Raw genomic sequence first — 15,047 nt, 5'->3', positions numbered from 1 at the left:
ACGGATAATCGAGCATTACTTTCAATTATGAAAGAACATAGGTCGAATAAATCTTATAATAGTAGATTAACACGCTGGATCAATCGTCTTTTACCTTTTGATTTTAATATCAAACATATACCAGGTCAAAAATGGGGCTGGTAGACTATATTTCTCGCCAACCAAATCAAAAAGCAAAAGTTACAAAAAAATATGACGAGGAATTTGCGGTAGCAACAATTACCCGCATTCGCGACGATATTGCTGCAATTTATGTGAATACCACACCAACAACCTGTCAATCACAGCACTTTAACAGCGTCACTCACACACATTCCACTCGTGCCTCGCATCCTCGATCAACAAACTATTCCAAATTGCTTTCTGCCATTAATCGTAATACAACTCAGTTGCTTCTTGAAAGTTCTGCAAACGCAGCACAAATCCAGTCTCCTTCTACTAGTAGTACAACACCAATTCAAATCCAACCACATCTCAATTCTCAATCAAACACATCTCATATCCATTCAATTCACAATCACAAAAAGAGCAGCTCTGCATCTAACCCGCAAACTCCCCCTACACACAGCCGGGTCACGTTCCAGTCTACCCCTAATTCCGGAGTGAATACTACCAGATCATCTAATGAAGGCCAAACTTCCCCAAACTTGGATTTATCAAAGAAGAGGTCTTCGAGAACAACCTCACGCAACTCTTCACGAAGGGCTTCTTGGCGGTCCTCACCAGTAAGGATGCAGTCCTGAAGGAAGTACGTGACTGCATTCTTCAAAACGATCCTCAAAGGTGTAAGGAAGTGAATCCTTACCTGTTCTCCTACTGGAGAGACCTACATGTCCGCTCGGGCTGTGTTTGCGTGGACGAACGCGTAGCAACTCCGCACTCCATTCAGGACGCTGTTTTGGAAAGCCTCCACTTGAAGCATCCGGGAAGTTGGGGCATGATAACGCTCAGGCAATACGCGTTTTGGCCGTATATGCACCGAGAAATATTGAACAAAGCGGCTCAGTGCAAGCCTTGTACTGATATTGGTAAGAACCTTAAGCCTGTTATTCCGGCGTCTAAATGGAAACCTTTACTACCATGTACAGAGCCCAATGAAGAAATACAAATCGACTTTGGTGGTCCTATCACAAATGAAAAAGAGCAAGATATTTATTTCCTTGCATGTATTGATCGTTTTTCTAAATATCCCTCTGTAGAAGTAGTTGACAAAGCTAATGGACCAAATGTTCTTAAATTTTTAGACGATTACATTCAAATCCACGGTGTCCCCCGAAAAATTAGATTGGATCAAGCACGTTGTCTAATAGGTTATAAAGTTAAAAAATTTTGTAAATAACATAATATTAACATACGCACTGCTCCTGCAAACGATCATAGAGCTATAGGATTAGTGGAGCGTTTGATACAAACTATTAAAAGACGCTTAAGCTGCATGAAATTAGACAATAGACATAAAACATTCAGACTTAGAGAAGCAATAAAGTCAATTGTATATCAATTACGTATATGTAAACAAATGACAACAAAGGTAACACCTTTCCAAGCACATTTCGGAAGAAAGCCAAACACACCACTAAGTAATATAAGTACACTACCCAAATCATCTAATTTATCATATGAAAACATTCTTCACCACTATTTAGATGCCGATACCGTCCCTGTCGAAGATTACTTGGATGAAAATGGATGGGTGACGTGGGATCGAAGCGATATTTTGATCGAAGAGGCGATGCAGAAAGCACAGGTAGACGCGGGACGCCGCTATAATGGAGATCACAATAAATCTATCTCGCGTTTCATCATGCATCCCAAATTGAACAACCCTATCCCACGGACAGAGCAGTCACTGGACCTTAAACTGGCTCGAAAAGCAACAAAGCGTTCAAAACGGGATCTTCGCGGACTCTGAGAAACCCTGGCCCCGGGTAGTACAGTTGTCCGTACATCTGATACCACTACGGTTATTAAGGAACCAGGAGTACCAGAGGTCTGTTTCAGAAACAGTGATATTGCCAAATTCGGCACCCGTGCAGAACGAAATACAAACCTCTGGGAATACGCCAAACGACGACCTCTGCCATATGAGAAACCTACGGAGGAGAAGATTTCTCAACACACTAAAGAATTAAAGAAAAAATTCCGCGGAGAGATTAAAATCCGCCATCGTCCAACTCAATATGATGCAGCATCGGGAGTCTACTCAGGGAACATCAACATCTCTAAAGCAATGGCGTCTCGAAAACCTCGTAAGCCCCAAGTAGGAGGAAAGCGTTCTCGAAATACGTCTGCAACTTTGAACACCTCCAATGCCTCGTCTGTTGCTACCTCCTCAGTGACATCATCTGTTGCTTCTCCCTCAACCTCTCGCAATAAACGTACTCGCCGCGCTCCCGATTACTTCGGATTTGAGAGTTCCCTGTGCTCCATAAGTGATGATTCAGCCGCTCCTGTTCCTAAGAAACAAAAACCTGCGAATCCCGTTATAGAGACTATCATTCAGGAAGAAGCAGCACAGCCTCCTGTTCCCGATACACATTACGAGCTAGCTGAGAGTAGTGAGCCCTCCTGCACCTCCTCCAGTGGGAACATGGTCCCCTGAGAGCTACGAATATGAGGACTATGCACGGGAAATTAGTATGAGCGTCTTTGTCGCAGAAAACCAAATTTGAATTAAAACTTTTAGACTATCATTGTTAATTGTTAAATTATTCAAATTTCAATTCTGTAACTGGCCATTTTAATATGGATTCGTATCACTTTTCCATTCATTTCGTGTTTGTGTTCGCTAAAAAACTGTGTTCGTGTTAGATATACTTTAGTTAAAATTGATGTTGCTCATGTAACCATATTTTCTGTGTTATTAATTTTGCGGGATTTGCATCGCGATTGTTCATTAATTTATATTGCATGCATATATTTTACTGTAAATGTTGAAAGTTTACATTGATTTCGTTTCCTCCTGCATTTGAACCACTTTTCCACTATTCATTCGTCACTCCTCTGTTGTTGCTCACAATTCTTATTATTTATAACAACCAGTACATATGTTAATATTATCATTAATTTTACACTGTTACAGTTTAAAATTTTGCTCAGCCCAGCATATGTGGTACGGTTGTACCATATTAAGTTCATGTTTATTAATTTGTACTAAATCATTTTATGTTTGCTCTTGTCAGGCTATAAGTCATAGTTCACCTAAAAGTAATTTACCGCCGACTAAAAAATCAATATTTCAGATTGTTCACATCCCCCACTTTTGATTATTTATTCATTCTCTTGAATCTTGTTTCTGAAATCAGTTGCATTCAATCTAGTCTGTTTTGCACTAATCGAGATCCTATTGGATTTGAGGAGGAATTCCACTCTCACTAATTTTGTCTGCAATCGCAACACGATTGTAACTAAATTTAAAATTGGTAATCCAATAACTCAGTAAAACTTGGATTCGCACCTCGAATCCATTCATCTAATTGTAATTGGATTTGTGACACGAATTGTATCTCTACAGTCAGGGATATCACAACAGCCATTAAACTCAAAAGCTTTCATAGGAATTCAATGAATACGCTCAGCTATGCCACGATAAGATGTGAATACAAGGATGTTTATGATGCCTAGGTAATCAATAAGACATCACAATATGTCTTATTACAATGAAAAAAACTACAAATACAGGCAAAAACAAAAACTTCTTTAGAAAAATGGGAGAAGAAAGTGTTGAAGCCATTTAAACCATATTTTTTTCTCAGAAAGTATTATCTATGATCCTTTGGATGTCTTCACTAAAGGAAGAGGTAGCCATCAATATTGGGATGACGTGATAAGATTTCAAAATGAACCAATAAACCGAAATGTCCAAAAAACTTTTTAAAAAATTTGAAATCTTGTTGCATTGAAGACGTATAACCAATAGTTATTTGATAAAGCCCCCAATGAGATTAACTTATGTTGCAGTGGTATGAAGGAGTTCAATCCAATTTTTACTGAGACGAACTTACAGTTCACAAAAATAAGTTTATGGTATACTAATTTTAAAAAACTTTCGAAAATTTTTTTTCAAAGTCTTAACAGCCATTAACTGTCTACTCACAGCACTAGATAGGCACAAGATAGGTTCACTTAATGCTCATTAGCAAATCTTTTTAACCTTTAGTCAACAAGTTTATGCCAAAAGATTATAAAACTTTAGTAAAACCTCAAAAAAATAAATCAAAATTTCATTTGAAATTACGAAATTTGAGATACGAGTACAAAAAAAAACATGAGCGATCCCTTCGAAACAAATTTTTTGTTCATTGGGCTTCATTTGATCGTAAAAGAGGTTTGTCATTAACGGAACTTCGATATTAAAAGTGTCTAGTAGTCTCTAGGTGACTTGAAAAAACAAAAAAAAATGCAAAATTTTCTAATAAAAGAGCTCCCAAACCTAATTCGAATTTTTTTTTATATATTAAACTTCCCTCTAAGACTAGAACTAGTCTTTATTATCTCCTTTCGTCTATTAAAACCTAAAATTGATTTACTTTTTGGCGTGAAATCTAGTTTTGAATTACATTTTTCGTAGAAAAAACGTTAATTCGAACGAAAATTACGGTAAAAGTGAACAAAAGTGAACCAAATATCCAGTGTTCACATGAAACTTTAAACCTCGATAACTCCTCGAAAAAAAACGAAATTCAAAAAAATCTTTTTAATTTCGAATTCTACGCTGGACGAGCTTTTTAATGATACCACGCACATTTCTCTACGATAAATATATCGGTCGGCCAAAATTCACGGAACAAAAAAAAACCCATTTGAGTATATAGTTCCTCCCCCCCACAAGTGAAGTCGGAACAATTAAAAAAGAATAAACTTGATCATTATAAATTGAGTTTGAATCAATTAGTAATTTTTAACTTAATAGTGTTTTTGAACTGTACTTTACTCCCAAAAGTGAAATTATAGATGTAAAAAATACTGGAAAGAAATAAATATTCGATGCAGTTACAACCATCAGATTTCATCAATTTTTCCCCATTAGTTAATTTTGGTTTTGAGAGAGCATAATATTACAATAATATTTTTTAAGTAAGATTCAGCTGTGTTCGCCACTTTTGTCGCCAAAAACCTTTTTGAATCACTCATGCATTGTTTACCAAAGCAATCACATCGGTGCAAAGTACGCCCTATGAAAGGTCATATAATATCAGTATTAACTGCACAACTCTCTATAAGTTCTCGTAAACACTGCATCTGCATATGCTTGAAACCAAAAAAAACGATAAAATGATGCCATCGCTGATTTTCATGTTGTCTTTTGCTTCGTAGTTGGCGCTTTGTTATGTGAAACGAATTTTTAAAACATTTTCAATTAAAATAAAGCATTAATAAATGATGTGTTAAGAGCGTCAAATTGTCAAAAGCTGGAAAAAGATTTCGAAAAAAATTAACCATACTTTCAGTATCACTTCTCTAGGTATAGGTAACCTTATTTATGCCCTAAATCACTCGTTCATATGGTTGGTAGGTTTCTTCTTTTTACCTTAAGTCGAATTTTGGAAAGAGTCTCAGTCGATATTCTTTAGACTGCTGAGGTCGAATACAGGGCTTCTAAGAGAACGTTCCAGCGTTGATCACTGATGTTTTTATTGCCGGTTTTGGAATAAGATTTTGTGTGAATATTGAGATGCTGAATTGGAAATAAGTACTTAGTTACAGTCATCACTATCTAATATAGCGCATAATTGTATGTGCTACTAATGTGAGGGAATAAGCTAAGCATTAGCTCTTAATGCTCGAGCTATATCGCTAAGCATTTAGCCGCCGCGCTAAGCTGAGCTTGTTGTTGTTTGCGGCTATTCCTCTGCTGCTGAACTTGAATCGCCAACCAGTGGATTGAATCCTCGCAAAAAGTGCTTCTACTACAAATTCACTGCTTTTTATAGTGGTAGTTTTTACTTTTTGCCAGCTGGCATAGTCTGATTGGTTGATTCAGTATGTCGACATAGACTACAGCAATAGCACAGTAGGATTGCATCAGATAGCACTAAAAATGATTGAGTTTTGTATTGTATGTAGCACTGCTACATCTCACCCAGTTTAAAGAAAAATGAAAAGTTTTTCAGTTTGTGAATATTACTTCTTCTCTGGTTGATCCGAATTTCTTTCTCTTCTTGTATTGCTTCGTTGCATCCAGTTATTGTGTTTTGTTGACACATCTGCTACGGCAATAATTCAAAATTCTTCAGGTAACAATGTGTGGGCAAAATCTGCCTCACCAAACAGCCATTTTAGGCAAACAAATAAAGGCAACACTCTTTTTGGCGTTTTAAATAATAAACGAAAGTAAATGACAAATAAATTTAACATAAAAACCTAAAAATGAATTACTTTTTGGGGTGAAATCTAGTTTTGAATTACATTTTTCGTAGAAAAAACGTTAATTCAAACGAAAATTACGGTAAAAGTGAACAAAAGTGAACCAAATATCCAGTGTTCACATGAAACTTTAAACCTCGATAACTCCTCGAAAAAAAACGAAATTCAAAAAAATCTTTTTAATTTCGAATTCTACGCTGGACGAGCTTTTTAATGATACCACGCACATTTCTCTACGATGAATATATCGGTCGGCCAAAACTCACGGAACAAAAAAAACCCATTTGAGTATATAGTTCCTCCCCCACAAGTGGGGTCGGAACAATTAAAAAAGAGAAAACTTGATCATTATAAATTGAGTTTGAATCAATTAGTAATTTTTAACTTAATAGTGTTTTTGAACTGTACTTTACTCCCAAAAGTGAAATTATAGATGTAAAAAATACTGGAAAGAAATAAATATTCGATGCATATACAACCATCAGATTTCATCATTTTTTCCCCATTAGTTAGTTTTGGTTTTGAGAGAGCGTAATATTACAATAACATTTTTTAAGTAAGATTCAGCTGTGTTCGCCACTTTTGTCGCCAAAAACCTTTTTGAATCACTCATGCATTGTTTACCAAAGCAATCACATCGGTGCAAAATACGCCTTAAGAAAAGTCATATAATATCAGTATTTACTGCACAACTCTCTATTCACTCTCTATACACTGCATCTGCATATGCTTGAAACCAAAAAAAAAACGGTAAAATGATGCCATCGCTGATTTTCATGTTGCCTTTTGCGTCGTAATTGTCGCTTTGTTATGTGAAACGAATTTTTCAATCATTTTCAATTAAAATAAAGCAAAATTTTGTGTGAATAAATTAAATGGAAAAAATTGGAATTAATCGCTAATAACGATAAAGTTGGAATTTTTTGTTTTTATCATGTTTACTTTTTCTTTATAATTTTTATTTTTGTGAGAAGACAATTTTTATTTGACGTCCGTACAAGAGAACTCAGTGCACTGCTCAAACTATCTCAATAATTGTTTTTTCGTATTAATAAATGATGTGTTAAGAGAGTCAAATTGTCAAAAGCTGGGAAAAGATTTCGAAAAAAATAACCATACTTTCAGTATCACTTCTCTAGGTATAGGTAACCTTATTTATGCCCTAAATCACCCGTTCATATGGTTGGTAGGTTTCTTCTTTTTACCTTAAGTCGAATTTCCCAATGCAGATTTTGGGGGAGCCATCTGTAAAATGATTCCACGAATTTGTATGAATCTAAGTGCATCGTGAAATTCAATAAAAACATCCAGAAACTTCACACAATGAAAGAATGAACCTGTAAGAGTGCTTCCAAATTTTCGAAGCTTCAGGGATGGCGTGGCACGAATTTTTAGTATTCAATATTAATCACCCTGCTTACATTTATCATATATTTTTTCGGCAAGTCATGTTACATTTATGAACCGATATTTGGATAATGACCCCTACCCAGGTATCAGTATGCAGTTTAAAATCAAAAATCAATGCATATGATCAATTTTACAACCATTTTTGGTATGTTTTATTTGAAGGGTTTCAATTGAAGAAAAAAATACCGTTTCTGAAAAAATTTTATGAGTGACCCGTCTTATATTGATACTTGAACCATATTAGTATTTGAATAATAGTTTTAAATTGCATCATGACATTTAGTTTTGCGATTCTTGGCAAAAAATGCGTCTTAAAACTCATGTTTGGTACAAAATTTTCCAGAATTTGTTTCAACTAACTTCAAAAAATTGAGATCAAAACTTTTTTAATACTAAAAAAAACATGACTGCAAATAAAAGTTACCATATATAGTGAATGTTAGCGTCATAAAGAATTTTATTTAGACGTTTTTAAAAGTTTTTTCCGTATTTCTTGTTTATGGTTTCTTGTTGGTGAGTTTGATGGAAACTAGTAACTGATTTTAGTGCGATAAAAAGCTTTACCTTATGACGCAAATTACAGGCTGTCAGATTGATCGCAACTATTGGTTGCGAAAAAAAACCCCCAAAAAATGTTTTTAATTAACTTCTCCTCAAAGAACCTATAGCCTGATTCAGAAAAATTTTGGAAAGAGCCTCAGGTGATATTCTTTAGACTGCTGAGTTTGAATACAGGGCTTCTAAGAGAACGTTCCAGCGTTGATCACTGATGTTTTTATTGCCAGTTTTAGAATAAGATTATGTGTGAATAATGAGATGCTGAATTGGAAATAAGTACTTAGTTACAGTCATCACTATCTAATATAGCGCATGATTGTATGTACTACTAATGTGAGGGAATAAGCTAAGCATTAGCTCGAAGTGCTCGAGCTATATCGCTAAGCATTTAGCCGCCGCGTTCAGCTGAGCTTGTTGTTGTTTGCGGCTACTCCTCTGCTGCTGGGCTTCAATCGCCAGGCAATGGATTGAATCCTCGCAGAGTTCGAAAAGTGCTTCTACTACAAATTCACTGCTTTTTATATTTGTGGTTTATACTTTTTGACAGCTGGCATTGTCTGATTGGTTGATTCAGTATGTCGTCATAGACTACAGCAATAGCACAGTAGGATTGCATCAGATAGAACTAAAAATGATTGAGTTTTGTATTGTATGTAGCACTGCTACATCTCACCCAGTTTAAAGAAAAATGAAAAGTTTTTCAGTTTGTGAATATTACTTCTTCTCTGGTTGATCCGAATTTCTTTCTCTTCTTGTATTGCTTCGTTGCATCCAGCTATTGTGTTTTGTTGACACATCTGCTACGCCAATAATTCAAAATTCTTCAGGTACCAATGTGTGGGCAAAATCTGCCTCACCAAACAGCCATTTTAGGCAAACAAATAAAGGCAACGCTCTTTTTGGCGTTTTCAATAATAAACGAAAGTAAATGACAAATAAATTTAACATAAAAACCTAAAATTGAATTACCTTTTGGCGTGAAATCTAGTTTTGAATTACATTTTTCGTAGAAAAAACGTTAATTCGTACCGAAATTACGGTAAAAGTGAACAAAAGTGAACCAAATATCCAGTGTTCACATGAAACTTTAAACCTCGATAACTCCTCGAAAAAAACGAAATTCAAAAAAATCTTTTTAATTTCGAATTCTACGCTGGACGAGCTTTTTAATGATACCACGCACATTTCTCTACGATGAATATATCGGTCGGCCAAAATTCACTGAACAAAAAAAAACCCATTTGAGTATATAGTTCCTCCCCCCCCCCCCACAAGTGGGGTCGGAACAATTAAAAAAGAATAAACTTGATCATTATAAATTGAGTTTGAATCAATTAGTAATTTTTAACTTAATAGTGTTTTTGAACTGTACTTTACTCCCAAAAGTGAAATTATAGATGTAAAAAATACTGGAAAGAAATAAATATTCGATGCAGTTACAACCATCAGATTTCATCAATTTTTCCCCATTAATTAATTTTGGTTTTGAGAGAGCGTAATATTACAATAATATTTTTTAAGTAAGATTCAGCTGTGTTCGCCACTTTTGTCGCCAAAAACCTTTTTGAATCACTCATGCATTGTTTACCAAAGCAATCACATCGGTGCAAAATACGCCTTATGAAAGGTCATATAATATCAGTTTTTACTGCACAACACTCTATCAGTTCTCGTAAACACTGCATCTGCATATGCTTGAAACCAAAAAAAAAACGATAAAATGATGCCATCGCTGATTTTCATGTTGTCTTTTGCTTCGTAATTGGCGCTTTGTTATGTGAAACGAATTTTTAAAACATTTTAAATTAAAATAAAGCAAAATTTTGTGAATAAATTAAATTGAAAAAATTGGAATTAATCGCTAATAACGATAAAGTTGGATTTTTTTGTTTTTATTATGTTTACTTTTGCTTTATAATTTTTTTTTGTGAGAAGACAATTTTTGTTTGACGTCCGTACAAGAGAACTCAGTGCACTGCTCAAACTATCTCGATAATTGGTTTTTCGTATTAATAAGTGATGTGTTCAGAGAGTCAAACTGTCAAAAGCTGGGAAAAGATTTCGAAAAAAATAACCATACTTTCAGTATCACTTCTCTAGGTATAGGTAACCTTATTTATGCCCTAAATCACCCGTTCATATGGTTGGTAGGTTTCTTCTTTTTACCTTAAGTCGAATTTCTCAATGCAGATTTTGGGGAAGCCATCTGGAAAATGATTCCACGTATTTGTATAAATCTAAGTGCATCGTAAAATTCAATAAAAACATCCAGAAGTTTCACACAATGAAAGAATGAATATGTAAGAGTGCTTCCAAATTTTCGAAGCTTCAAGGATGGCGTGGAACGAATTTTTAGTATTCAATATTAATCACCTTGCTTACATTTATCATATATTTTACCGGCAAGTCATATTACTTTTATGAACCGATATTTGGATAACGACCCCTACCAGTGTATCAGTATGCAGTTTAAAATCAAAAACGCATAACATTCAATGCATATGATCAATTTCACAATCATTTTTGGTATGTTTTATTTGAAGGGTTTCAATTGAAGAAAAAATATCGTTTTTGAAAAAATTTTATGCCGTGACTCGTCTTATATTGATACTTGAACCATATTAGTATTTGAACAATAATTTTAAATTGAATCATGACATTTAGTTTTCAATTTTTGGCAAAAAATGCGTCTTAAAATTCATGTTTGGTACTCAATTTTCCAGAATTTGTTTCGACTAACCTCAAAAATTTGAGATCAAAAATTTTTAAATATTAAAAAAAACATGACTGCAAATATAAGTTACCATATATAGTGAATGTTAGCGTCATAAAGAATTTTATTTAGACGTTTTTAAAAGTTTTTTCCGTATTTCTTTTTTATCGTTGCTTGTTGGTGAGTTTGATGGAAACTAGTAACTGATTGTAGTGCGATAAAAAGCTTTACCTTATGACGCAAATTACAGGCTGTCAGATTGATCGCAACTATTGGTTGCAAAAATCGTCAAAATTGTTTCCAATTAACTTTCGATTTTTTTATGCATAACAACAATCTCCTCGAAGAACCTATAGCCTGATTCAGAAGAATTTTGGAAAGAGTCTCAGGTGATATTCTTTAGACTGCTGAGGTCGAATACAAGGCTTCTAAGAGAACGTTCCAGCGTTTATCACTGATGTTTTTATTGCCGGTACTTTTTCCAGTGCTTTTTTTTCCTATGAAGTAATTGCTGATATTCTTTGATTTACGCAAAGTAGCATTATCTTGTTGAAAAAATCTTAAAAATGCTGTTTTTCTACTAATTTTTGCAAAATGTCCCAGCAAGGTAGATCATTGCTAGATTGGCTGCAAAAAATCTTCCATTATTTTGAAATTAAGTTTCGAATTTTGTATGCACAATGTCCCCAGAGAGCCTAAAGCCAGATTCAGAAAAATTTCAGAAACACTTCCAGGTCTGCTTCTGAGTCCCAGCTTGAATATGCTGCTAAGAGAACGCTCCAGAGTCGATCACTGAGATTTTTATTGCCAGAGGAAAATCAAGTTTTGGGCGTCTCTGCCTAGACAGGTCCTAAATCTTATGGGTCTTTGCTTGTCTCTGCTTAGAGTTGGCCTCTGAATAAAACTCTGAATCAGGTCACATATAGAAATAACGATCACGCCCTAAATTCCCAATAACGAATGAATTACGAATGTATATAAATTCGAGAAAAATGCCAACCTTCGATGACTCTGACGAAACCTTCACTGCTCAGTTGACAGTCCATAATTGACAAACTTTTTTTCTGTTCACTAATTTTTATCAGACATCTCGTCAAATACCTGCTGGATAATTTACTGAGTTCTGTTTTGACTTGATTGCTCTCTTCATCGGAAAATATTTTTGATGCTTGACCGTTTTCAGAGGACGTTCTGAACTGTTCAGTGAGTTTAGCACGCTCTTTCTCCCATTCAACTGAAACATCTCTCTGGCCAGTAAAGCATATAATTAGGTTTTTCTCTGTTCATCAAATATGTAGTAAAAATTGTTCGGAAACAGTACTGATGTTGTGTGTGTTTTTGCTATCCCGGGTCATCGATCATACAACTTTCTTTGATTATATACAAGGTTATTTATGATTCTTAGTAATCATACTGGGTCATATTTGATTTGTATGATTTCTTAGTAGTCATGCAAAGATCATAAATAATTTCTTGCAGATCATGCAAGATTTATACAAAAAAATTGAAGGCCAAAAAACTATACTTTTCTTTTCCGGTAGAAATATTTTTTTAAAATTCTTGCAATTCATAAAAAGTCATATATGGTACATAAAACATTGACTGGTACCAAAATTTCCCGTTTAATGTAGTCAGAAGGCATTTAAGATTATTCAATTGTATGTGCAGTCCACAATTGTCTGTTTGCGTGCACAAAAACAACAAATTCCGATTTAAAACGTATTTTAAAAAGTTTAACGTATTTAAACGTATTTGAAAGTTAGTTGCAAGCAAAGCATTTATAGGTATCAACTGGCCTCAGAGCATATGAAAACTTTAGTCGAAAGGATATACTTGTTTTTTCATTTAGCACCCCATTTTGCGATCATTATTGCACTGCAGGGTGTTTCGGCGGATTACTGAGTGGTAAGGGAGACCCAAAAAAGTGAATTCACGAAAAAAGATGTGTGATTCTTGGTAATCATAATAGAATCATATACAATTTCTTCGAAATCATACAAGGATTATACACGATTTTTTGGTTTCATTATAGGATCATACCAAGAAAACGAGCATGTTCAGTATGAAACCATATATGACACTTGCATGCAACCAAAGAAAGTCCAACCCGCAAAATGTTGTGGTGTCCACGGCGTTTGTTAAATTTGATAAAATTTTGATTGGTTGTATTGTTTACGGTAACTATTTAATAAAAGAGGTTGGCAGAATCAAACAAAGTACCAAAAATCAAAAGTATCAGAATTCATTGCTCTATTACTGATTCTAATGTGATGGTTTTTGTGGAGTATACATGCAATTATTTGGAAACTTTTCTCTCATTTGTGTTTGTCGCTCTACTTAAATGGACACAAATGAATGGTAATGTTTCAAATTTTGCTAGCCTGAATAAAATTGACGCTTTCTCATTTTGAAATAAAAAATCAGTTCAAGATTACAGAATAGATCAGTATAGATCTCAATAAAAATTAAGAATAATTGTATAGCTATTTGCTCTGATATAATTGCCTGAAATGGAGTGCGCAAATGCGGGATTCTTAAAATTCTCAAAAACCATCATGCTGACCATGAAGCTGACCCTAACAAAGTGTTGCTCAAGTTTTGAATATTTTGTATAGCTATATTTTTTTTTATTTTGATAAAGTTTCTAATTAGTATTGTTGTACAATGTAATAAACAGTATACTAATTGATTTTTTTTGTAAAAATCTTGCCAGATCAGCGTGATTATCTGGCAAAAAACTGTTTATATTTCGTGAATCACAAAAACATTTCCATAAATTACTGATTTTGCTGCGCTTATGGAACAGGCGCTTTAAGAAAATCCCAGTCTGTATTACTCTTACCAAATGCCAACTTTAACTTTGTGAGCCTATAAAGCTTTCCAATTCAATCTTCCTGTTTTATTTGTTCCGAGTTTGAAATTTTCATCAATTTCTTACATTTTCGTTATTAGATCATTTGTTTTCCGTTTTGAAAACATTTGGATCTCCCTTCCTTTTTGCTTAGTAGTAAAATAAATTCCACATACACCCCCACAAGGGGGGTGTACGTGAGAATTCTATATCCTAGAATACTAATTATAAGTGATGACTGGGTGTTATAAAAACACGAATATTTCGACAGTTTTGTATGCTCCAGTTGTTTTGCAAAACATTATTGCACTTTGCTTTCTCCTTTAAAAACTCACCTGTAAGCAAATTGCCTCGAAAACGGAAATCTATAGAATTTTTCCTGTTCATTCAAAAGCGTGTGTACATTTTGAGCCAAACTTGACGACACAGTTCTAGAAAAAAAAGTAAAATATTTTTCATGTTGTAAGTAAGGTTTGCGAGCATCGTGAACCCCGATTTTTTGTTAGTATTCAGAACTTATTCTGTTGCTGCGCTATTCACGCCTAACTCTTGATTCCAATTGTTTTCTATTTAAATGAAAGAAAATTTCAGTTTTGCATTGAAATAGGGTGCTTGCCTCTGGTCACCACTAATCCCTGCAAATCACCTAAAAAATCTTCAAAAATCTTAAAATAACCAGGCGCTATAAGATGCGTGGTTGTTTGTCCCACAAAATTCCATCAATTAATCGCTTTAATTTCACGTATACCTAACAACCGATTAGATTACGCTCCATTACCATTAATGGTTTGCATAAAGTTTTCAAACAATTTTCTTGAAATCCGGAGGTTCTTCATCCAGAGGTTCTAGTTGAGGAGTTAATCTGATTCCAAAAAAATTTCTTCGATCGGGTCTCAAAATTAGTAATTTCAGATGGATAAACTTACCCAAAAGCTGTGACGCATAATTCACATAATGAATATCACAATCAGGGGCTTTTGCAGATCGTGACGTCATCATCTTGTATACAATCAAATTTGAAAAATGTGATCAAATAACCAAAGAAACAACAGATAATGAAGATTTGATACAAAATTACTAAATAATACTAACTCGATTTGGTAAATAAATTTTTAACTTTATGGCCTTATGTACGGCAATTCTTATCTA

General features: G+C 34.4%; 1 protein-coding gene across 1 annotated transcript in view; it reads right to left on the bottom strand.

Moving 5' to 3' along the window:
• The window catches only part of LOC142334858 (uncharacterized), a 38,842-nt gene extending 23,806 nt beyond the window's left edge, over positions 1 to 15,036 (bottom strand). Inside the window, exons 1-2 of the mRNA XM_075383184.1 lie at positions 14,825 to 15,036; positions 12,048 to 12,281 (exon numbers count right to left, since the gene is read on the bottom strand). Coding sequence (XP_075239299.1) covers positions 12,048 to 12,281; positions 14,825 to 14,897 — 307 coding nt within the window. The 5' untranslated portion in view covers positions 14,898 to 15,036. The remainder of the gene's footprint in view (positions 1 to 12,047; positions 12,282 to 14,824) is intronic.
• Between the last annotated feature and the right edge of the window lie 11 nt (positions 15,037 to 15,047).

The sequence above is a fragment of the Convolutriloba macropyga genome, chromosome 2, assembly GCF_964194025.1.
Source record: "Convolutriloba macropyga chromosome 2, txConMacr16.3, whole genome shotgun sequence".
In the NCBI taxonomy this organism is placed as follows: domain Eukaryota; kingdom Metazoa; phylum Xenacoelomorpha; order Acoela; family Convolutidae; genus Convolutriloba; species Convolutriloba macropyga.
This window is presented reverse-complemented; position numbering and strand designations above follow the sequence as displayed.